The sequence below is a fragment of the Dendrobium catenatum genome, unplaced genomic scaffold (assembly GCF_001605985.2).
Source record: "Dendrobium catenatum unplaced genomic scaffold, ASM160598v2 fragScaff_scaffold_768, whole genome shotgun sequence".
NCBI classification, from domain to species: Eukaryota; Viridiplantae; Streptophyta; class Magnoliopsida; order Asparagales; family Orchidaceae; genus Dendrobium; species Dendrobium catenatum.
Window position 1 is genome coordinate 270,877 of NW_021319230.1, and position 26,575 is coordinate 297,451.

Consider the following 26,575-nt stretch of genomic DNA (forward strand, 5'->3'; position numbering starts at 1 on the left):
TCTAAACTGCACCCTAGCTTGAGAAGGCACCTCTTGAGGCTAAATATTCTCCAGGTTTTTAATAGCATCATTTAGATAGAATCTACAGTTAAAAATATCATGCCTTTCTATATTTAATCACATGCTGCTTGGTCAACTACCTTTGGAGTGAAAGAAATGATAGGAAATTTGGAAACTCTCATGCCTCGTCTTCTACTATCTACCAGAAAATTAAGAGTGCTATTTTTTCCAAAATTATGTGATGGAAAAATGGTTATGCTTTCGTGGACATGATTTGATGGGCCTCCTTCTTGTATGCTCTGCTTCTTCTCAGCATCTTTTACTGAAGGGCTATTTGAACAGATTCCTGCATGATTCAGGACTCTTTTACTTTTCTTGCCGAGAATATTTTGAGGGCAAGGATGAAATAATTGCTCAATTTCTCCCTTTGGATGGCAGTGGATTGTTTGTTTTTGTGTGTAATCCAACTATTTCTATGCTATTTTGGTTTCTTGGCTTTCTTCTGCAACCAGGGGATGGATGCCTTCTCTTAGGAGTTCACTGAGCCCGCTTTTTGCCACTCTACTACTACTATTTTTTTGAAGTGTTTGAAGGTTTTTTGTTGCTTATGATTTTTTGAAGTGTATTTTGTTCTACACATATGTATAAGCTGTCTCATCTTTTTGTTATTCTCTCACTTTCTCCCCTATGTAACTCCTTCTTTTAGGTTAGTTTACTTTTCCTTTACTTACACTTGTAACAAGTTCTTTTTTTTGGGATATTTAGGCCAATTAATGCAGACTCACACACATTGCACACATAAGATTCGCATCTAAGTCATCTTATTTGATAGCCTAAGCTCTCAACCAGTAGACTAAGATAAGCTACGTTATAAAAATTCTTATTTAATAGAAAAAAGACTTTGCGCTCAATTTTTCCAAACAATAAAAATAAAAAATACAAAGCCCAAAACACGACAAATTATTGCATCCGGTCACCTGACGCGGATAATCGATTCGGACATCCAATAAAAATTTTCCACGTCACCTGCGCTTTTGACTTGCGCTTTAGTTGCGCTTTGACTGCACTTTACCTATGCTTTTGACTGCGCTTTGACCTGCGTTTTACCTGCACTTTACCTGCATTTTACATGTCCTTTTGATGCGCTTAATTTAAAATAATATTTTATTAATATCCGGACCTACCTCCGCGTCCGGTGACCCGCTAATTTGCCCCAAAACACACATCGAAGTCTCTTTATCCGCATTACCTTTGATAACTCGACTTGCAACCTCATCCAATTCAGCCGAAATCGCGCTCATCCCATATTTTTTTGGGGTGTGAAAATTTACTTATCGTATCGATGCAAATCAAGATTCAAGTTGCCTCCCTTCACTAACAGGAGCTCGCCCCGAAGCTCGCGGGCCCCATTAACAACTGCCTTGGGGGTCCAATTTATGAGCCACCATTCTTCCCCGCTGCCCATATTTATAATTTGGTTTAGGTATCGGTCTCTTTGAGGACTCCGCCGGCTCAGTCACTGCCATTCACCTCCCCGGCGCTACTTCTCCATCTCTCGAAGCAGGAGGAAATGGGTGAAGCGAAGCCCAAGAGTCAGTCTGGCGTCTGGAGTACTGTTAAGCCTTTCGTCAATGGCGGAGCGTCCGGCATGCTCGCCACCTGCGTCATCCAGCCCATCGATATGGTCAAGGTACGGACGCGATCTTTTGTTTGGTTTCTTTCGAGATCTTGTACTTTATGTTGGAGCTATTAGGCTTTACGGTTTGGTTTTCGTGGGAAGGATCTGAGATCTGCAGCGGGCGAGTATTTTGAGTGTTGAACTGTTTTTGTTTTTGTTTACAGGTTAGAATCCAGCTGGGACAAGGATCCGCGCTTCAGGTTACGAAGAACATGCTCGCTCAAGAGGGTGTCCGTGCTTTCTACAAGGTTTGGAACCTACATTTTTATTCTTTGTTCTTTTTCATCTTACGTTTGATGATTAATGTTTCCTAGGATAGTAGATCTGGTTACTTGAGGGCCACATTGTTTTTGGTATTTGAAGTTGTTGTTGGCAATGACTGAGATCCAAGCAGACTTATGTTGTTGTGCGTGAATTTAGTGGATTGATTTTTTTCCGGACTTTTTGGTTGCAATGTGGAAATTTGTATGTGATCTCAAACTTTTAAAAGATATTTGCTCTTATAGCTTTGGTTTCAATGAATAACTTTGTGAATATGAATTCTATGCACCAAGTGATACTTTGGGCTGCACTGATGATGAAATTTAGAACAACAACATCAAGCCTTTATCCCATTAGTTGGAGTCGGCTATATAAATTCTTTTTCTTCATTGTGTCCTTATTAGAGTCAAATTCTCATTTAAATCTAACAAAGAAAGATAATTTCTGTAACCAAGTATTTTTAGGTCTATCTCAACCCCTCTTAATATAGGCCATATTTAATATATCTACTTGCCTGATCGGGTAATCGGACGGTTTATATTTTATGTGACCAAACCATTTAAGGAGACTCTCTAATCTTATCAGACACTGGAGCTACTCCAACATTTTCACGTATATATGCATTTCACATTCTTTTTCTAATGCCACTCATCTACCTGAGCATCCTCATCCCAATAACACTTAACTTAATTTTATTCTTCTCTTATAATGGTCAACATTCTGCACTATAAAGCATTACAAGTCTCACCACCATCCTATAGAATTTTCCCTTATGTTTGAGGGATACTTTTCTATCACGCACTAGCCCGATGCATTCCTCTACTTCAACCAACCAACTTGAATTCTACTAATAATATCCCCATCTATTTCATCATCACTTTGAACGATAAGCCTAAGGTATCTAAAACGTATAATCTTTTTTATGACTTGATCGCCCATAGTTACAATCCCCCACTATACTCTTACTATTAAAATTACACTCCGTCCATTTAGTTTTAGATCTACTCAAACAAAAATTTTTAGACAGTAAAGTTGACCTTCATCATAATTCAAGTTTTCCTTCAACTCCCTCTCTAGTCTTCTCAACAAGACGAATATCATCAACAAAAAAGTATACACCAGGGTACATCCTCTTTCAAATTTATTTGATGGGAATTAATGTGTCAAACAAACTATTCCTTTCAGAGAAATGGCGAGAACCAATGATCCAAAATAGAAGAGCAAGATATTTAAGATATTGCCCATGAAGAGAAAAATTCCATTTCTAACAATCCTTCCAGATATGATACCAAGTGTTATTTATTGTACCAAAAATTATAGAATAATTATTAGAATTAAAACACAATAATATCTATCTTATGAGGAAGACAATTTATGATTTGGACTTAAATTAACTCCTTAAAAAAATATTTGTTTGCATCAAAATACATGTTATTACAATCGTGATGGGAGAATTCAATGAGGTTCTTAGCTTTGAAGTTCGTCTTCGAGATGTAAGTTGTTTGGAACTCACTTAGATTGATAACCCACTTCAACAATCTTCTTGAGTGGCCTGATTCGCAAGTACTATTTGCCTTCACTTTAAAGATGTATCTTTCTAGGGTTTCATCTCACACTTTGTATTGCCCATTAACTTGATTTACCACTAGCTGCGAGTCGGAACAGACAATCAACTGCTTCTCTCTGATGTTGGCTGCAAACTTCAATCCCGCTATTTAGGCTTCAAACTCCATCTAGTTATTGATGACTTGGAACTCGATCTCCAAAACATGTGAGTATTACTTCTTTTGGGATTTTCAAAGCTATGCCATCATTGACTCCTTATTGGATGCTCATCCACGTACAACACTCTAATGCCGACACGTGATTTTGGGAAAAGAAACATAGCATGTAAAATTTGGAAAGAATTTGCACCTCAATATTCAACTCGGCATCAAATAATATCACCTAACCTAGGACTTGATTGTAGGTGTTGGTGTTGGAATGCAGTATGATGCTATTTCATAAGGTTTTGTTTGGAGTTTGGAAATTAATTTTAAGGGTTTTTAAGATCCTAAGGGGCTCGAGAGCATCAACCACACATCAATAGTAGGGATTTTCTAAGTTTTGAGGAATTATACCTCACTGGGTCAAGTCACGACGCAACCGAAAATGCTAAGGCCTTGCAAATGCTAGATTAAAGAGGAATGAAGGAATGAGTTGTTGTCCAAGCCGTTGTGAATGCCATTTTGCTATTTGAATGCTCCTAGAAGTTGATCTTGCTACCACGAGTTTGCCAGAGATGATTTGGAAGATAGGGAGAGCCTTCTACCTTCTCCTAACTGCAGTAGAAAAGAACAACAGTTCTTTGTTTGGGATTTTGAATGAGGTGGCGAAGAACAACAACAAATACTCTCAGTTGGGCAAGGAAAGAGTAGACAGAAGTCTTCCCTCTGTTTGCAAGAACAACAACGGACAATAACTTCTCCACTAAGTCCCTGCTTCAGCCTATCGTTCACAGGTTTCAACACTCGGTTTAGCCACCCTCTTGATCCTGAAAAGCCTCATGCGCAAGGGTGTCCCGTCTGCTCCCTCGACTCCTCTAACTACATGAATCAACTCCCAAGCGGCGGTATCCTGCTCGATCCACACGCAAGTATACGCGAAGTCGCACGTGAGAAGGCTCTGATCTTCCTCTCTTGGCTGGGTTGACGGACATAAATAAGGAGGATCAGCCGAATGCCCTCTCTCTGATCTATCTGGACGCATGCTTGCAGATGAAAAACGCAAATGGAATGGAAGCCTCCCTGCCCTCTAAACTTTCCTTATACTCGAAATGAAGCTCACTGCTCGATAAGATCTCCTGCACTCAAATCTCTGCTACAGCTATAGAAATCAGCAGGAAAAGGGAGAAAGGAAATGTAGCTAGTTGCTCTTTGCATTTCAATAATTGGATTTGATTTACTGTTTTGCTAAGTCAAATGAGTTGAGATTAGACCTATTGGGCTTAAAATGAGCCCAAATCAGACTCGATTTGGATCAATTTGGGTCGATTTGAGTTCGATTTGGTTCAATCAAGTCAAGTTTATAAAATTGGACTTGAATCAACTAGAATTGAGTTGATTTTGGTCCAACGGGGTTCAATTTAGCAAATTGGGTTTGGTTTGACTCTATTTGGTTTGATTTGACTCGATTTGAGTCGAGTCGGCATAAAAATATGTCAATAACATGATCATTTTATTTTGAAAACTTGGATCATTAGAGTGAGCCATGCAATTTTTTTATTTAAAAAATTAGCGATTCTATGATTGATTTTAGATTGCTTATTTGTTAATTGGTATAAAAATTAGTTTTATCCTAAGAGCCTATCGTATAACAATATGATTGATTTTAGATTGCTTATTTGTTAATTGGTATAAAAATTAGTTTTATCCTAAGAGCCTATCATATAACAAGTCCAAGTCACTCCCAATCAAAACAAGTGAAAAAATCTTGGAAATAACATGTATTTTTAATGCATACCCATTAAACAATCAAATATGTGTATGTGTAAAATCAGTCAAGCAGGAAAGTATTATAATGTAGGAAATACTATAAAAATGGCAACTAAGTTGCCTTATACAACCCAATAATAATTTCAAACTCGACCTGTGGAGTCTTCAAGCTTTGACTTCTAAATGCATCCAGGGTTTCATTTAGGAAATTCATCCTTTTGGTTATCATGTAACTGTATCCCACAGGGTTAAACAAACTTCTTAAGTCTATGATGTCTATCAAATACATTTGAAAAGTAAAATACTTAGATATGCAAAATAGGGGGATTATGAAGGTGTTTAATATGTAAGCCAAAGAAACATAACAAAATTGCATGATGCTTGAAGTGCCAAGACTTGTTACTATCATATTGATCATGCCTCTTTTTTTTTTGAAAGGGGGGGGGGGGGAGCACTGCATGTAAAGAATAATTTTATAATCATGATTTATTTACCCCTTCTTGGTCATGACTAATTGCAAAAAAGAGCATGTATTCTATCATAACCATTTAAGCGCAAGCGCCGACAACATAGACAATCAAGTATGCATCATACCAAACACAATAAACACATGCATAGAAAAATAAAAATTTTAGTCCTAGCATGCCCTAGGGACTGTGCATTTAAGTGTGTGTTGGTTGTGTGGTATGTCACAGTACAAGTGGTGTTTTGTTTTATTGAGGAATTGGGTATATTCAATTTTAATCCAAGGGTTAGTTTCACTTTAAGTTATTTATGACCTAAAGCTTTTATTTATTTTTTAAGATTTCATATTTAGGAGGTTTATAAAGAACCCATAAAGCAACCACTAATTGCTTTGAGGCAAGCATGTTATTTATGAAATCCTAGGATCCATTGATGTAGATATTTCACCTTTTAGAGTGGAATGATTTATTAAAGGAACCTAAATTCTAGTAGGAGTTTTTTTAGGGTTCTCTTAATGTTTGGATAATAGATGTCTGTCTAATAGGGTAAGACAAACTTGCCTAATAGTTGACTTATTTAATTGAATGAGGTGAATTTCAATAGAAGCAAACTCCTAAAGGACATCTAAAAGTTCTATTTTAAATGTCATGAAAGAGACTTATTTTTTTAAGTGAAAGTTTACTTAGAGTTTGAGTCTAAGTAGATAGTTTATCTATTTGGTTTGGGCCAAATAGATAGACTTTGGCTTTTAAGACAATGAGGAAGAAGCTCCTATTAGATTTGGGTCCAATAGGAAGAGCTAAGGCTTATAAGCCTATGATCAAATATCATTCATTTGATTGGAGATAAGTGAATGAAGATGGCGAAATACCCAAGTTTGAGGCTAAGAGATTGGAAAATTCTCCTTAGGTTTGGAGCTAGGGAGAGTAGAAATTCCCTATAACTTTAAGGTTGAGGGAAATAGAAGGAGACCTATAGCTTTTGGGCTAAGGTTATTAGATTTTCTAGGATTTTTGGAGCTTGTAGAAGAGAAGTGAAAACTACAAGTTAAAAATCAATCATTAAATTGTGTATTCAATAATAGATGATTATTTGTCTAATATGGGATAGGCAAATATGAGGAGGTGATGTTAGATTTGGACTACAAATCACAAAGATTCTTTGAACTTTTAGGTGTTCAAAGAGAGGAGTTTATTCATCCAACTTGGGTTAGGATAATGAAATGTAGGTAGGATTTTGATTTCTATTTTTGAGAGCAAGATGGGTCACCAATTGATTTTGGCTCCACCAATTGATTTTGGCTTAATTGGTGAGTTGGTTGGGCTTAGTTTGATCCCTAAGGTTTGCTAATGCTCTCCTTAACTCTTTAAAAGTCATTTGGGAACTTTTATATGAGTTTAGGAAAGACACTAAGCAAAGAAATTGAAGAATTTCCTATGGCTTTTAGGCTAAGGAAAATGGGAGATTTTCTACGATGCTTTATGGTGCAGAATGATGGCCGTTAAAAGAGAAGAATAATATTAAGTTAAGTGTTGCAGAGACGAGGATGCTTAGGTGGACAAGTTGCTTTACTCTTAGAGATAGGATATGAAATGAGCATATACATGAAAAGATTGGAGTAGCTCCAGTGGAATGTAAGATTAGAGAGAGTCTCCTTAGATAGTTTGATCACATAAAACGGCGGCCTTCCGATGACCCGGTTAGGAAAGTAGATGTATTAGATTTGACTTATGTTAAGAAAGGTAGAGGTAGACTTAAAATACTTGGTTAGAAAATATTATAAATGACCTTTCTTTATTAGATTTAAATGAGAATTTAACTCTTAACAGGACACAATAGAGAAAAAGGATTCATGTACATGTTGTTGTAGAAAATTGGAGGGGAATGTGTAACTTAGAAGTTGTAAATTAACGAAGGTTCTTGGAACTTTTTGTATTCCGTGAGAGATATTCATTTGCTTAATTTAGGCTAAGCAAATGAAGAAGACTAGAATTTTGGTCATATGTCTAAGAGATTAATTGTTAATATTAGATTAAACAAATGAAGTAGAAAGACTTATGATTGGGTCCTAAGTCTAGGGGATTATTTGTCAGTTTTGTGTTCGAACCAATAAAATAGAACTTAGGATTTGATTATAAGTTCAGGAGATCATGGCATGATGTGTTTAGGATTTTAGGGAAATCCAAAACATCATATGCAACAGAGGAAAACTCCTTAAAAAGAGAGCTCCTTTTTTTTGTGAAGTGTTTTGAGTTCTTTTGAATATGAGCGATCATTTGGATGCCTCTAAATAAGTTTTAAATATCAATTTTGTCATCTAAGAGGAATCTAGGAGGGTGCATGTGATGGTTTCTCACTTTAGGAGCTTATCAGATGCTTAAATTACCTATTATTGTCCTCAACTAGTCAATTTGTAAATTTACCTATTATTGTCCTCAACTAGTCAATTTGTAAATTTCACTAATCATGCTTAGATAATTTTAATGTGTGATGGAGTATAATCTATAGACCTTTGAAGGTCATATAATACTCCACCATTGCTTTACAACCACTTACAAATTAACTAAACCGTTTATAAATTTGCAAATTTTGAGTAAGCAACGATCTTAACAGATGACCCATAACATGCATTCCTTTAGGGTTTGAGTGATGCAATCTAAATCATGAATCCTAATTTGATTAAATGTGTGGGAATTTGGATTAGAGTTATTCATCATTTGGATTGGAGTTATTCATCATTTGTTTCAGCTCTTTGAATTTGGAGAAACATCAGAAGTGATTTCAATCAATTTACTTGTCATTGGATTTGATGATCATGAAGTTCATCCCACTAATTGTTTGTAAACTTCGTAAATTAATTGAAACACATTCTTGAACATTTATTAAATTTGGAGAAAAATCACAAATGTTACGCAATGCAAGTCTCCTCCTGCATGTTTAAGTTAATTTTTTCATAACTAGTGATTTGTTAAGGAACTGATGCGTGTTATAGAATGTGAAACATTTGTGACATCACTCAAGTTATGATCAAATGACAATGCCTATATGGCTACAAGCGAACCAAACATTCAACGAGCTACTCATTGCTCGGTTAGATTAAAGCTTGTTTGTGATTGTTTAATTAACAAAACAAATAAACTTGAACATTATTTTAAATTTTGATCCTTAAATAAACAAGTTTTAACACTAATGTGTTTGGCTCATTTATGTTCATGAACAACATCCTTTAAAGCTTGTGAACAAGCTCGACATTATGCTTGATAAGAAGCTCGATTCGTGTTCGATTCAGAACTCATGAATAAGCTTGATTTGTGTTCGATTCAGAACTCATGAATAAGCTCGATAAAAACTCAATTAATCTTTGATTATAAAATTGATAAAGATACATAATATAAATATTTTATATTTATTATAACATAATGATATAATTATTATTAAATAATAAAATTTAAAGTAATTAAATATTGTTCGTAAACAAGCTCATTTGATAGCTCGAAAAAACTAGCTATATATGTTCATGAACTTGCTCATTTTATAGCTCAAGATTACTCGTTAGATATGTTCATGAACGTGTTTGTTTGATTGATTAAAAAATTTTGCTAAATATGTTCACGAACATGCTTGTAATTGTTTGTTACGAGGCTCGATAAAGCTCATTTGTTAAGTTAATGAACATCTAGAAGTAGAGCTCATTTATAGCTCGTTAAGTCTTGTTTGTTTGAAGCTCGATAAACACTAAATGAACCGAACATGAACCGAACACGAACACTCATTAATTTAAACGAACCAAACATGAACACAAACAATAAAGTTCAAATCAAACACGAACCAAACTTGAACAAGCTGATAATAAATTCCTAGTCTAAGGCTTGATCATAGACGAAGGTTTGAAATGCAATATAATTGACATTTCATGCATTTGTAAGGTGGTGGATACTGATCCAATGACCCTATGTGCATCAACATCCTCCTTGTTCTCTCACATGAGAGCAAATAGGTGGAATTCACTGGATTTCCACCGTTTTTTGGAGAGGACAATGAACATATGATTTTTCTTGGGTTCTAGAAAATATAAAGTTTGGTTTCTAGGATCCCTAAGGGTTTGGAAGCATTTTGGAGACCTAGGGGTTTTCTAAGTTTTTGAGATTTTTACCTCGCCGGAGTAAGTGTCCGACGCTACCCTATATGCCCTTGCCTTGAATAGCAAGATAACCGAGAGATGAGCGACGAAGTTGCTGTCCAAGATGTTCTAAATGTTGTCTCTGCTGTCACAAGCTAGCTAGAGTTGATATGTGTAGGAGAAGAAGCTCTTTTGCCTTCAATATCCTCGTGCTTTTCCTCTTTTGTTTTAGAGAGAGAAAAGAGTAGATTTGTGCTCTTCTATTTGGAAGAATGACATAAAAAAATAGGAGTCACCCTCTCTCAGTCCAAGAAAAAGGAAAGCAACAACAGATGTAAAGTTCCTTTTGGTTTAGCCTCAGACATACGCACATGCAGGATCCATCACATGCATGCAAAAAGTCACGACCACTCCACTCAGCTTTGACTCCAGGCATGAGCGTGAGAACCTGTCCGACCATTCGATTCACCCAGACCACAAGCATGTGAAAAGTTTATTGACTCCTCTCTACTTGTTTCTACTTTAGACACATGCATATAAGCACCTATCATATTCATCCTTGCTCGGCTCGATTACAATCACTCACGAGCTAAGAGCCACTCGCAAGCACTTGACTCCTTTTAGACGCATGAGGGATACTCGGTTTCATCTCTTTGTTCTCTTGCACTATGTTCTTTGCTTGGACGCGAGGGGACCAAGACTAAAGTGCTCTCACTTGATTTCATTTCGTATCAGAGAAACGAGGACAACCCTTAACATTGAGTACCTATCTCGATCTCTACCAAAGCCGCCCAAATTTGCTTCAAATCGAAGAGATAGTGCAATTGGACTGGAGGACATCAACACAAGTTGAAAATTGGGGGCAATCACAATTGTTGATTTAGATTTTCTGATTTGGAAAGTGAAACTTAAATTAAATTGAACTAATTAGACTTGAATTGATCTCGAATTGAGCTTGATTTGGATCAATTTGAGTCGAATTGAGTTTACTTGAATTGATTTGGATTTAATTGACCTTAATTGGACTAAATTTGGATCTAAGTCGATTTGGGTTCGACGAGGTTCAATTGAGATGATTAGGTTCAATCGAATTAGATCGGGTTCGATTCGACTCGATTCGAGTAAAGTCGACTTGAAAATTGTGTCAACAATGACCTTAACCCCTAAATAAAAATAGAAAATTTTGTTTTTATCATTGCATTAATGAAGTTAGAGAGGTCTTAAAGAAAATGAAGTGTGGAAGAATGGTTGGACCTAATGATATTCTCATAGAGGTACATGAATGCTTAGGAGATGGAAGGAATTTTTTGGCTTACAAAAATTTTCAGTATAATTTTGAAGAATAAAATGATGCTAGATGAGTGGACAAGAAGTGTGTTGATTCCTATTTTTAAGAATACATGTGATGCACAAGAGTGTGCGAATTATAGAGGATTAAGTTAATGTGTCATACTTTAAAACTACGGGAGAGAGTTATTAAGCATAGGTTACGACGTGATATTAAGGCTTCTCAAAATCATTTTGGATTCATGTCGGGCAGGTTTATTATGGAAGCTATATATTTATTGAAAGGTTTGATGGAAAAGTAGAGAGAATAAAGAGGATCTACATATAATATTTATTGATTTAGAAAAGTATATGATAAAGTTCCATGAGAAGTGCTCTAGAGAGTCTTAAAAAAGAAAGAAGTTGATGATGTTTATATTCAAGTCATTAAAGATATGTATGTAGGAGCTGCTACTTGTGTTCAAACACAAGGTGGTTTGATCAAGTATTTTCCTATTTCAATCGAATTACATCAAAGATCAACTTTAAGCCCATATCTTTTTGTTTGTCTTGGATGTTTATACTAGACATTTACTAGAGGATGTTCCTTGGTGTATGCTTTTTGTTGATGATATTATTCTTGTTGGTAAGACTAGAGAGGGAGTTGAGAGAAAACTTGAATTATGATGGTCAATCTTAGAGTCTACATGTTTTCGTTTGAGTAGATCTAAAAGTGAATACATGGAGTATAATTTTAGTAATAATAGTTCTAGTGGAAGGATTGTCACTTTGGGCGATCAATTCATTAATGAGAGTACATATTTTAGATATATTGGATATATTGTTCGAAGTAATGATTAAATAGATGAGGATATTATTAGTATAATTCTATTAGACCGATCATTAGATCGACCCAGCCGATCCACACTAGACCGGCTTGCTTCTACAGCGAGGCGGAATAGAGCCCGCCTCCCGATTGTGTCGCTCAAACCGCAGGGCCCAATAGAGCTGATTAGGAAAGATTTAGGAAGATTTTATGAGGGAAATTTGAAAGTAGGGTTGCTTTGAGATTTCCTTTATTTTGTGTGCATTAAATAGTTTGTTTTTCTAGAGTTAGGGCATCTAGAATTTGACATAAATTTGAGATCTCTCTTAGGTACTTGGGCTCTAGCCGTCGGCTTGGGTTTTGGAGAGTTGGATCTTCCTCTCGAATTGATGATCTATTGTATCTTGCTTGCTTTTGTTTGTCTTTCATCAAATAAAATGTGTTTCATTGTTGTTCATCTACCTTGTTCTCAAAACTTGTTTGCAAGTCGCTGATTTTCGCGGATTTTAGCAATGGTTTTCTTGGTTTACACAAGTGTTTCCTATCAAATTCAAGTTGGATGGTTGAAGTAGAGGAATGCATCGGGCTTATTGTGTGATAGAAAAGTATGCTTCAAACTTAAAGGAAAATTGTAGAAGATGATGGTGAGACCTGCAATGCTTTGTAGTGTAGAATATTGACTATTAAAAGAGAAGCATAAAGCAAGTGTTACATAAATGAGAATGCTCAGGTGGATGAGTGGCTTCACTCTTTTAGACAAAATGCAAAACAAGTATGTACGTGAAATGGTTGGAGTAGCTCCTATTGCAGATAAGATTAGAAGGAGTCATCTTAGATGGTTTAGACATATAAAACATTGGTCTTCTAATGAATCAGTTATGAGAGTAGATGCATTAGATTTGAACTATGTTATGAAAGGTAGAAGTAGAATTAAAAAGATTTGACTAGAAAATATTAGAAATGATCATTTTGTTTTAAAATTTAATCAGAATTTGACTCTTAACAGGACACAATGGAAAAAAGGATTCATGTAGCTGACCCCACATAATGGGATACATGTTTGGTGTTGTTGTCGTTATTGTAGTGAAATACAACGTGTCTTTTTAACGATAGTAAAATATATTAGTTGGTCCTTCAGACTTCCCCAAGTAACCACATTCATATTTTGAAATTGTTAGAGTTGTTACAATTTCAATAAAAAAAGCTTTCGCTCATAAGGACATGATACGCCTTGGTATCAAAAACAGAACGAATAAGGACAAATTCAGTAAACAACAAATTTTTATTGATAAATACAGAAATATGCAAAAAATAAGATACAGTGGTCCTCTTTCGAGAGGAAATTCTTTTCCAAGCCCTAGACACCACTAGAATCCCTAAAAAAAAAATAGTAGGTAGCAATCACTCACAAAATTCTACATACAAAACATAACATAAACCCTACTATTTATAGCAAACAATAAACAATAAATTCCAAAATAGCTGTCCCCCAATTCCCTCTCAAATTAGCCCTCTCCAATTAGGAAAATCTTCCTATAATTAGTCTCCTCCAAATCACCCCCCCAAATGAACAATTATTTAGTCCGGTGAACGTACGCTCTTCTACGTTCGGCCACCAATGTTATAACGCCACGTAGCTTGAAGAAAAGTCGCCGACCCGACCCGCTGTGTTTTGGGTTTTCGCACGTGTTAAAAGTAATAATTGTTCCCAAATTTGTCCTTTTTATTTAGAAAATGTCTCCTAATTAATTCCCTCCAAATTAACCCCCAAATCTGCCCTCTTCAATTAGAAAATATTTTCTAATTAATTATCTTCTTAGTTCCTCTCCTAACTTAGTTAATTAATGATTTGTTGGGCCCCACCAGGGGAGCCAAAATTTACTCATGTTTCTCCCCTTGTTGGTCCGCCCCTCCCTGGTCCGCCAATTGCTGGATCAACCGGTCTAGCACTTCCTTGGTCCAGCCCTTGTGGGATGCCATTATATCAAAACTCCCCACTAAAGTATCACATTTTCCTCAACTTGGAATGAATGAAACTGTTGTTGAATAACATGGTAGGGCTCCCACATGGTCTCCTACTTTGGCAGGTCCTTCGTCCTGATCAACACTTGTTTGTTTCTTATTACTCAATATTGCACTCATTTGACCTCCAATGGTTCCAACAACACCTCCATGTCGTCCGTCAAGGTTGAGGGAAGTGAAGAAGATGTAATGTGCTCTCCTAGCACCCATTGAAGCTGAGACACATGAAACATTGGGTGGATGGCTGATGACGACGGTAACAGTAGGCGATATGTCACCGCCTTAATGGGCTCCACTATCTCGTAATGACCAAAATATCGGGGTGATAACTTATCATTCCATCTCCGTGCCAAGGTTTTCTACTTGTAGGGATGAAGGTTCAAGTAAACCCCACGTCAAATTGAATGTCTCTCTTTTGTACATCCGCCTTCCGCTTCATAATTTTTTGAGCTTTTAACAAATGTCCCTTCAGCTACCCCAATATCTTGCTCTGTCCTCCAATTACTGCTCTACCGAAGCCAACGGTGTACTGCCTTATCCATAATATATCAAGTGAGGCGGATCTCTTCCATATAGCATCTTGAACGATGTAGTCTGAGCTTCCAAATGGTAGAAGTGTTTTATCAATACTCTTCCCAAGCCAACCATTTTCCCATAACTTTAGTGTTTTTAATATAAAGAACCGTAGATAAGTTTCCACACTACGATTGACTACCTTCGTTAGTGCTCAGCAAGATCTTGTCTTGATCAGATACGATCGATTCCAGTATCCCATGTAGTCTCACCACCTCCCTCATAAAAATCATTGCTACTGATATTATTGTATAGGGGTGGAGAAGGTGAATGAAATGGGCATACTTAATCGATCCACTACCACCAGTATCATAGTGTGTCCATCTAACTTTGGCAACCCTTCAATGAATTCAATGGTCACCTCCTCCCACACATTTTCAAGCAGAGCTAAAGGTTGGTGAAGCATTCTTGGAGACATAGCTAAATACTTGTGCCTCTGGCATTTATCACAACAAGCCACCATCTTTTGAACATCCTTTTGCATATCCTCCAAATACAGCTCTGCAGAGAGCCGATTATGTCTTTTTGAAGCAAGCAGGGAATGCTAAAAGAACTCTTTGGAAGCACAAACCGCCTATAATAAAGCAACTTTTGTCCCAGATGATTGTCCTTATTTCCTGCTAGCTACTACCTAATTTTCCTCAACCCTGCATCCCGTTCGCTCACTCTCCTCAGTGCTTTGCAGTCAATCACCAAGGGCACAAAAAATTCCATTATCTGGGGTTCCCCCATGCATCTGGATAAACCATCTACTATTTTTTTCCAACTCCAGATCGATACTAAATCTTAAAATCATTGTCCAATAACTTTGAAAGCCATATTTGATGCTCCTCAGTGACCACTCTGTTCCAACAAATACTTCAAACTCCTCTTGTTAGTTCTAACGATGAAATGTCTTCCCAATAAATAAGGTCGCCATTTCTGAATGGATAGCACAATCGCCATCATCTTCCTTTCATAAACTGACTTGAGTCTTGCCCTGGTATTTAACACTTGATTGAAATATGCCACTGGTCTTTGGTTATGCATGAGTACCGCTTCTAACCCAAAATATGAGGCATCTATCTCAACTCGTAAAGACTGGCTGGAATCTAGGAGAGCTAAGACTAGCACACTGGTCATAACCTTTTTCAACTCAAAACCTTGGGTGGCTGACTTTCCCCACTTGAAGTTGTTCTTCTTGAGATGTTCTGTCAACGACCCCACTATAGAACTATATCATTTCACAAATTTTTGATAGTAGCCTATGAGTCTCAAGAATCCTCTCAGTTCCTTTAAGGACTTGGGTTAGTCCATCCGAGCAGGCCTTAATCTTTTTCTAGTTAGCTGTCACCCCCTCCTAAGATACCACATAGCCTAAATATTCTACTGGTGGTTGGGCGAAAGAACATTTCTTATGATTGGCAAACAAAGAGTGCTTCATTAAAGTAGACATCACCACTCCCAAATGCTCCAAGTGCTCCCTCTCTGATCAACTGTATACCAATTTTCGTAAAAAAATGCCAGCATTAGCCTTCGCAAGTTGGACTGGAATATCCTGTTCATCAGAGATTGGAAGATGGCTGGTGCGTTAGTGAGGCTAAAGGGCATCACCAAGAATTTATAGTGTCCCTCATGTGTCCAGAAAGCTGTCTTGGTATCTCCTTATCACATTATGATCTGGTGGTACCCGGATTTCAAGTCGATCTTGGAGAATATCACAGATCCATGCAACTCAGCAAACATCTCATCAATGTTTGGTATGAGAAACTTATATGGTATAATTTTCTTATTCAAAGCACAATAATCTACACAGAACCTTCAACTCTCTTATTTCTTCTTCACCAAAAATACAGGATTAGAGAAAGGGCTTACACTGGGCTTGATAGTTCCAACTTCAAGCTTCTCCCGAATTAGTTTCTCAATCTCGTCCTTCTAGATCTGAGGGTAGTGGTATGGCCGGACACTAATGGGGGAGATTCCTTCATTCAAAATAATAGAGTGCTGCTCTAGTGGGGGTGGTAATCCCTGGGAAGCTAGAATGCCTTTAAATACAAAATATTTTTAGCTTCCTAATCTTTTGATCTTCCATGCCCCAATGTCCCCTTCCACCCCCCATGCCTCCCATGAAGCGAGCATTGGGGTCTCTCCATGGTTCCTTCTCTTTCTTTCCCCATTCATATTCCCTCCTTGTATATTCCCTATCCACCCCTCTTCTCGGTAGAGGATCTAGGCGGGGTATTTCCTTTTCCCATCCTAAAATATCCCCCTCTTTGTCTTCCCTCGCCATGCCATCTTCCTTATTTTTTTTTGCTTATGGCGGAGCCGTTTTAGTATGAAGCTCCAACATCCGCTTCATTATCTCCTATATATTCCCAAACATTTCTTCTAACGCTGAAATATGTTTGTTCACATCCGCTTGTAGTTGCCTTACTCCCCCCTCCAACTTTTCTTCTAACGTCTCAACTCCTTTTTCGGCCATCGATACCCGGATCAAAGCTTTAACCGTGAAAATCAGCAACTTTGATGCGAATCTGACATCCAAACACTGAAAATCAAATAACATAAAGGAAAAATCTCAGCAGGAATCAGCGACAATAACTGGGATTTCAGTCCAGGACACCGCTTTGATATCAATTTGATATGCCTTGGTATCAAAAATAGCCAATGAACAAGGACAAACTCAGCAAACAACTGATTTTTATTGATAAACTCAAAAATATGCAAAAAAAAAAGATATAATGGTCCACTTTTAAGAGGAGGATATTCTCTCTCAAACACTAGACGCCGTTAGGATCCCTCACAAAATCAGTAGACAAACAATCATTCACAAATTCTACATACAAAATATAACATAAACCCTACTACTTATAACAATCAATAAACAACAAATTTTAAAGCATACCTCCCCCAATTTCCTCTCAAATTAGCCATCTTTAATTAGGAAATATTTTCTAATCAATTCACATCTTAACTCCTCTCCTAACATAGTGAATTAATGGTTTGCCGGGCCCCACAAGGGGAGCCAATATTTGCTCAAGTTCCACCTCTTGTTGGTCCGCCCCTTCCTAGTCCGCCAATTGTTGTACCGACCGGTCCATCTCTTCCTTGGTCCAACCATTGTCGCCTAACTATCTCCTAGTTGTAAGATGAAGAGAAGTCGGATGCACAAGACAAGGGGTTTACTAGATGAATGCCAGTGTCCTTATAAGCAGATTTTGTATGGTATGTTCATGAAATAAACTTAATGTTGTTTTATGAATCTAGCATGGCATATCCGTAATTTATGGTTTGTTTCTAACACGCATCCAATATGGCATCCTATCCAATATTTGTTGTCTTGTGATTTGTTTGTTTCTTGAAGAAGTGTTTATACTTTATCATACATGCTTTTTGATTCCCACTCTGATTAGGTTTTTTCAAATCTAATACAGAATGATTTTTCCGATTGTCTATGGACAGGGATACTTATAGGGGTTTGCAATCTAAGTGATTGGTTTCTACCTTATACTCTTTTACATAGTTTTTTTTCGCCTTTAAGAAAACTAATGCTTGTAGTCATCTTCCATCTGAAACCTCACATGCCTAGGGGCTTGGACTAAGATAATGTCCAAATATGGCATAATAAAGAGGATTAAAGGAAACTCCGTATTTTTCAGAGGAGGCAGAGGTCGGCATAGGAAGGAAATTCTGGGTGTTAGTCCTGGCGAAGATTTTGAGAAGTTTGGAAAAAAATAAATAATATGATTGATAGGACGGTCCTTCCTGCTGCACTCTCTGGAGGAGAATGCATTGGACAAAGATAAGATCACGAGGCAGAGGGGAAATATTTCCTGTGACAGCTGTCACTAATCATCCTTTTCTTTTGTTTAATTCTAATTGTTGATCTACTATTTTTTTTTAATCTTTTTATTTGCTCCCTGCTGTTTTCACCTAGAATTTTCTTTTCATGGAGCAGGGTCTTTCAGCTGGGCTATTAAGGCAAGCAACATACACAACTGCACGACTTGGATCATTTAGGTATGGTTATTGTTATTTATAGAAAGAATTGTTGTTGCTATGGAAAGACTTTACTTTCATGCTTAATTGCCTCGTTTGCATTCACAATTTGGTTTGGAGTGACTGCTGGCTTGATGTAGCTAGTAAAGTTGTTTTAAGTTCAGGTATAAAGTTCTATGAAGGTTAGGTATTCTGTTCCTAAGAACACTCTGGTTTTGGTTCAGTTCTGTAGTTACTAAATACTCTTAATCTTTTACAAAAATGTATTTTTTGTGAATATTTGGCATTTTTTATGTGAGATTGGGATTGAATTTGGACAAGTTATGAATTGTGTAGCATTACTCGTGAATGCCATTTATGCTTGCATTCCTGAATTACTGGACAAATATACCATGTCTCCTTTGGGTGTTTAATTCCTATTACAAGGATCCATCATTTGTTCTTATTTTTCCCCTATGGTCTTTATCTATTCAAACACTTATGTTTGATTACTTATTGACTAGGGTACTGACAAACAAAGCTACGGAGGCTAACGAAGGGAAGCCTTTGCCGCTCCTTCAGAAAGCTGGTATTGGGTTGGCAGCTGGAGCTATAGGCGCATGTGTTGGTAGTCCAGCTGATCTTGCACTCATCCGCATGCAGGCTGATGCAACTTTACCACCAGCACAACGCAGAAATTACACAAATGCCTTCCATGCACTCTTTCGTATTTCTGCCGACGAAGGGGTTCTTGCACTCTGGAAAGGTGCGGGTCCAACGATAGTGAGGGCAATGGCATTGAACATGGGCATGCTTGCCTCTTATGATCAGAGCGTGGAATTTTTCAGGGATTCACTTGGTTTTGGAGAAATTAGCACAGTTCTAGGTAAGAGTAGGCAGTCTATTTCATTAATGTTTTGTCTCTTTAATATATATATATATATATGGAAAAATTTTCAAACAGGCTAAGTACAAATTTAAATTTGGAAAACAGACCAACTTGGTCATTTATAAGCAAACTAAATGATAATTTAAAAAATAATATTAATTACTATAAATTACTAGAAATAACATTACTTATAAATGTGAATTTAAATATATATATATATATATATATATATATATAAAATTAAAATAAGGACATCGCGATGTGTCGGACAACTTTTGCCTCATGGACGACAAGTCCCCACATCAGTGAGAACTTCGTCTGTTCTTTAAATTTAAATTTATTGCCATCAATTTTTATTATTTAAATTTATATTTAGTTTGCTTATACACACACTACACACTAGATTCTTAATTTGTATATGATTTAGATGAATCAATCTATGACTTCTAATATGAAGAGCTCGTATAATGATGGTGATAGTAGCTAAGATGAAATTCAAAAAAGGAAAAAGAAATCGTTTGGAAGGAAATGCCAATCCTTTTATAGTACACATTTTCTATGGATAGACTATTTATTGATTATGTACTTGTTCTATTGCTTTGAACATTTTGAATGCCTTCCATAAGGAAAGCTCATCGTATCTTTGGAATAAATATAGACTGGAGGATTTATATCTTCAAATTAACCACATCAGTTCTTAATATTCGAAGCTTTTAAGAACGCTGATTTTCTGGTGTATTTGCAGGGGCCAGTGCTGTTTCAGGATTCTTTGCTTCTGCCTGTAGCTTGCCCTTCGACTATGTGAAAACACAGATCCAGAAAATGCAGCCAGATGCCTCTGGGAAATATCCCTATAGCGGATCTTTGGACTGTGCGATGAAGACCCTTAAGAGCGGAGGGCCTTTCAAATTTTACACTGGATTTCCAGTTTACTGCGTTAGAATTGCTCCTCATGTCATGGTATGAAATTCTTTCCACATTTTCTTATCAATTTAACTCTCAACCTAAATATGGGCCATTACATGGGCAAATTATTGCGTCCGGTGTCCGGATTCATCCGGACACCAATCCGGTGTCGCCACGTCACCAAAATACACCGGGACCCAGTGTATTTGGGTGACATGGCATCACTGGATTGGATGTCCGGACGCAATAATTCGCCCATTACATGACGAGCTTTCTATGCCTTCTATTCGATTGAATTGATTCATGGAGTCTATTTGCTGCAGATGACATGGATATTCTTGAATCAAATTCAGAAGATCCAGAAATCTGCGGGGCTCTAGGAACTTTATTTTACTTCTATATCCATATTAATTTTTGTCCAGAGATTCCGGCTTTTTTGAACTGTACCTGAGCCTGTTTTAGGGTCTTAGTTGCCCATTTAATCTGTTGGCAGCAATCGGCTGACTCTAAAGAGAAAAAAAGGAAATGTAATCCTCTGTTGCTGAATTTTTGTCTGGTTTTTTGTTGAAAATTTTTTGCTGATTTTTTATTTCTTATCTCTATTAATGGTACATTTTTGTGGGTAAAGATACAGTACATCTTATGATCTACCTGACTTGTTGAATTATCATGAAACATCTTATCTTTTCATAAGCCTGTTTTTTTTATTCTTCCACTTTCATGGGGCTGCTAACTTTTTTTGTCTTTAATTCGTTCGGTAGCTAGTATTTTTACTTATATTTTGGCATTTTTTTTGGGACATTTAGGCCATTTAAGGCAAACTCACACACACAACGCATACACATGGACTCGAACCTTGGACCTCTTAGTTGGAAGCCTAAGCTCTCAACCAATAGGCCAAGGGGAGTTGTGTTATTTTGGCATTTGAACCTTAACCTCCATCGCGGGGCAATTTTTGGTAAAAAAGGTTGGAAGTCAGAAAAAGAGTATTCTTGTAGAGATAATGTAGGACAAGGTAAAGGTATTTAATGGGATTTTGATGTTAAGGGCATTGCAAATAGCAGTAGCATTCATGGAGCCAATAGAAAAAAGAATGGAGCTCTTATTTTGATGAATGTGGAGATCAGAGGAAGAGGTAAAAGAGTTTAAAATGTCCCTCAAATATTCAATATTCATAATATTGTATTTAAAAAAAAACTATTGGAACTGCATAAAGTGTGTGATGCTTTCTCTATCATTTAAGCCTTCAAAGGTGAGATTAGAAGTAGCACCATCAATAAGGTTAGAGAAAGTGCCCATGATGATACAAAACAGTTAGGGGAGAGGGGGTAGCCCGCTCTTAAGCCAACAAGGAATCAAAGAAGCCTTCTAAGGCCTCATTAGCAGATTGAGAAATAAACATCATCAATGCAACCTTTGATGCAAGAATTGATAATCAATGGGAATCCTTTTTGAGCAAGATGAGCCAATAAGAATTTTTAAGACACAATATCAAAGGCTCTATAAATTTTGAATTTAGCACAAAAATATTTTTCTTAATAGATAAGTTAAACTCCCATAGAAGTTTAACAACAAGTAATATGTTATATTTAGAAATTCTTTAGTGAATGCAATCAGTTTGACTAGTTTGAATGATATGGGATAGTATATGCTTCATCAAAATTTTATCATAATTTTATTAAAATAATATTGCAAAGAGATATAGGCCAAACATATGCATTGTTGATAGCATGAGTTCTTTTGGGGATTAAAGTAATAGCATTGGTTTTAGCACATCTAGGCATAGCGCTAATGAGAAAAAAATCTTAACAACCAAACAGATGTGATGCCCAATGATATCCCAAGCATTTTTATAGAATTCATAGGTGTAACTATTAGGACTATGGGCAGAGGAGGAGGGAGTAGAGAAGATAATCTCTTTGATTTCCTTATTAGAAATACGAGCAACTAAAGAAGAAAGAAGATGTGAAGGAACAATATTACCAGCAGGGATAGATGTAATATTGGGGTTAGAAGGGATAAGAGAGTTGAAAAGGTTTTTGAAGTGTTGAATGATAGCATGAGCAATGATTTGTGGTGTGAAGAAAACTCCTGAAGTTGTGAAAATTTCATTGATTTTATTCTCATTCTATCTTGTTTTGATTCATACATAAAGAAACTCAAGATCATCTTCACCAGTAGACAGCCATCTAGCCTTGGATCTCTGAGAGATACAGGAGGCCCAAGATGAATAGCAATAGAAAATCTTGTAGTTAGAATCTTTTGTAGAGGCATTAAGAGAGTGATCTATAGGACTATTTTGAAGTTGGTTGTCTACCTTGGAGCTCTATAATAGAGTTAGATACGGATTTAGAGGAGGCTTAGCCTTTATATTTTATAACACTTTTGAGCTTCTACATCTTGGGATGAAAAGAATAAATTGGGCTCCCATAGGGATGAATGGCAGAGAGAAAAATGAGAGCATCCCATAAATCAAAAACTTTAAACCAATAATTTTTGAACAAAAATCTATGGTTTTTAACAGTCAGAGGGGTTACAAAAAATCACTAAAGGATTATAGTTAGAACATCTTGGGTTTTCTATTTTATAGAATGAGGAAGGGAAATGCTCTAGCCAAAGGTCATTAACAAGAACTCCATCCAACTTAATATGGATAGGGTTATCACTCCTCTGATAAAATCATGTGTAAAAGTGGCCAACAAAAATCAGATCATGAACACTTGCATTGAATATGAGATTGTAAAATCCTATAGTTTGCTATTATGTATTGCATTAGCTCCAGATTTTTCATGTTTGATTCTACAATAATTGAAATCACCCAAAAGCAAAAAGGCAAAGAAATGTTACAAGTATAACATAAAATACATTGTCAAACAAGAAGCCGTCAATGTGTGAGTTGGAATCATATACCATAGTGATTAGGTAAGAGGGGTTATTCCTAGAAAAAAAGAGTTCCAAGAATTAATTGGTTGGAAGAAAAAAAATGTTTAAATGTGACATTTGAAGAATTCCATTTAAGCCATATTCTGCCTGGGTCAAAGACATCAAAGTTATTGAAATAAGCTTCATTATCAAAAAATTTATGAGAGGCCTCAAACCAGGGGTCTGCAGCTATTGAGCTATGAACTTTAACTTCAACAATACATAACATGACAAGCTTATGTGAACAGATAAATGCATTGCAATTAAGGATTTTTGTAGGGCTATTTAGACCTTAACATTTAGTAAGCAATGTTAGGAAAGGTCATTGGGATTTTGTGTTGCGGTGGTTACCTTCTTAACATTCTTTGATCTAGTGGACTTGGAGTTTTAGTTAGGGGGTTGTGGGTTTTAAGGAGCAATGACTTTGGTTGGAGGCTTGACTGTGATCAGGCTAAATTGTGACACTTTTGTTTCAAACACTAAGAACTTGTTATGAATGGTTAGATTGTTAGCTTGTTGGGAAAGAAGAAGGATAGTTGGTTCTGGTTGAGGTAGAGGGTTAGCTTGACCTTCGAAAAGGTTAGGGACATCAGAAGGGGAGTTTAGGTTAGGAAGTAGTTCTTTGCCTGAACTGGTTAAAGCTTCATAATGCTATAATGAAATCACACTAGAAGGAATCCCTTCCAAACTGAGGTTATTGATGGATCATTGGCAACTAGTGGGTGGAAGGAAGGAATTTGACCATATGAATAGAGAAGCAAGGTAAGAGTTTATGGGGCTTACAATTAACACTTCTTCCCTGAGTTTTTCTACATTGGTAGGGGGATTTGAAGAGGGTTTGATGTGGCAGAGATTAGGAGGATGCACCTTAGATCCATAGCTCAAGTAAGTGGTGGGTTTCCTATCATATTGTACTATCAGGTTAAAAAAAAATTTCAACAACAAAAATATAACTTTCATTCATCATGGGAGAGGAGTTTTGGACTTGAACATAGACACTTAAAAAGGTTAATTGAGTTTTCTCTGCCGTTGGAGAGTCAACAACAAGAGGAGAACTAATACAGCTTATGATTTTAGAAATGCCCTTGATATGAGAGTGAGCACACCTAAGTTTTTTAGGATATCAGAACATAGAGACCCATAGTAAGGCCTACTACCTATAGAGTATACAAGGGATTTCCCCCACTTTTTGGAACCATCGATGATTTCTTCTTATATAAAATGAGAAAACCTGTCATACCCCACAATAGTTTCTTTTTTATATAAAAGAAACAAAGTAAAATTATGTGTGTTATAACATCTCATACATACAGGTGTAAATAAATTAACGATGGAGTAGGGGCTTTTTTGTTTGTTCTTGATTGGCTCATTATCAAAGTGAATAGAGCTATTATAGGTTTACTATAGCTACTTGTCCTAACATATCAAAAAGAGGACCTTATGACTCCCAATGCCTAACATATGTCAAATATTCAAAAACATGGCCCCTCATGACTCCCTGTGCATTTAACACCAAAATAAAACTTCCAAAACAAAACTTCCCATGCACATTAAAACTCCTCAAAATCACACAATTCAAGAAGATAAGCACAAATATCATTATAATTCAGTGCATGAAATATAAATAAATCAATTGGTAGAAATTCACTCTGTGCTATAGCAGTGGACTAATATATCAACAATTAAGTAGAAATTTAACATTTTAAAAATTTGTCAGATTACCAATGATTATTCAAAATATTATTTTGATACTTTCATTATACTACAATATTATTTTATGGGGTTAAAATTATTTTGTAGATAAATAAAATAGCATACCTTTTGAGCTACCCTACAAACAATTTTCATAAAAAAATTTTAATGCCCAAAATTATCATATCTACAACATATAGAAAGTTAAGCGATGAATGGTATGTAAGTACCAAGCTTTACCAATTTTCCTTAATAAAATTACAAATTAAATTAGGAAAATCCAAAAATATTTATATTTTTGAAAATTGAGATAAGTAGAATATAACCTACCATGAGCCAAACAACTTTCAGAATTGGGTTAATAGTTGAAAGTAGATCAGAGTCACACAACCATAACTTTCTCTCATTTGATCCTCCTCTATCTCTCTCTCTAGCCATCCGTCTTGAAATGAGAAAATGGATTAAAATAGTGGAAAAGGATATTATATTATAAAATTTGAGCATGGCGCTTTGGTAGCTGATTATGTGAACTGAAACACTCGCCTTATAGGAGAACGGTGATGTAGTGCCGCTACCAGTGCCATAACAGCCGAATTAATTTGGCCAAAAGATAGAGAGCTCAAAGTCATGATGTAATGCCAAACCCAACATTGTGAAGACCAAAGGGAAACATTTTATATTATCCAAACACGCATACAGACCCTTGGAACCTGCTTCAAATAAGATTCTAACACACACACATACAAAACACTTATAGACACATACAAGAGGTGTAAACAATAAATTTTTTGAGTTTACTTTACCATATCAGATTAAAATAGGTGCAACTATACACAGATTCAACTGGTGTTATAATTCTCTCATTCTTAGAAGAATATTATCTTTGATATTTCAAAACTTAGATCAATGAAATAGATCATGGTATATCTTTCTCATCTCGAACTTCTCCCAAGTAGCTTTTCTTCACATTCTTTATTTGCAATAATCTTTTTTGGTTCCTCTCTATAACTCAAATTCAAATGGATTTTAAATTTATCGACTGATATTTGATTTCTAGACTTAGATACCCACTTTTTCAGAGATGGCACATGGAATATATTATGAAAATTACACATATGCTCTGACAACCATAACCTATAATTAGATTTTTTTAATTCTTCAATTATTTCAAAATGGTTCCAAATACCTTGGACTCAGCTTTTCTTCTTATCCCAACCTATTAATGCCTTTTATTAGTCTGATTTTCACATTTAAAAAATTGCGAACTTGAAATTCTATTGCTTAATACTTGGAATTGTAGTACTATTTATATCTATCCTACATTGCTTTTATGTTATTCCCGATCATATGATTATTTTTAGTAGCTTCTTCGACTAAAGCTGACCCAATCAAACTCCTTTCTCCTACCTTTATCCACGATGAAGGGGTTTTGCACTTCCTGCCATATAGAGCTTCATATGTAGCTACACTCATGCTTGATTGAAAATTATTATTGTAGGAAATTTCAATCAAGGGTGTAGATCCT

General features: G+C 36.2%; 1 protein-coding gene across 1 annotated transcript; it reads left to right on the forward strand.

Moving 5' to 3' along the window:
• The first annotated feature begins 1,288 nt into the window (after nucleotides 1–1,288).
• On the forward strand, nucleotides 1,289–21,129 carry LOC110095262 (mitochondrial dicarboxylate/tricarboxylate transporter DTC). Its single transcript, XM_020820717.2, has 6 exons — nucleotides 1,289–1,690; nucleotides 1,843–1,926; nucleotides 18,622–18,683; nucleotides 19,166–19,527; nucleotides 20,276–20,490; nucleotides 20,760–21,129. Exons 1-6 carry the CDS (start codon nucleotides 1,571–1,573, stop codon nucleotides 20,814–20,816), a joined length of 900 nt encoding a protein of 299 aa, XP_020676376.1. The 5' UTR covers nucleotides 1,289–1,570; the 3' UTR covers nucleotides 20,817–21,129.
• Nucleotides 21,130–26,575: the final 5,446 nt, after the last annotated feature.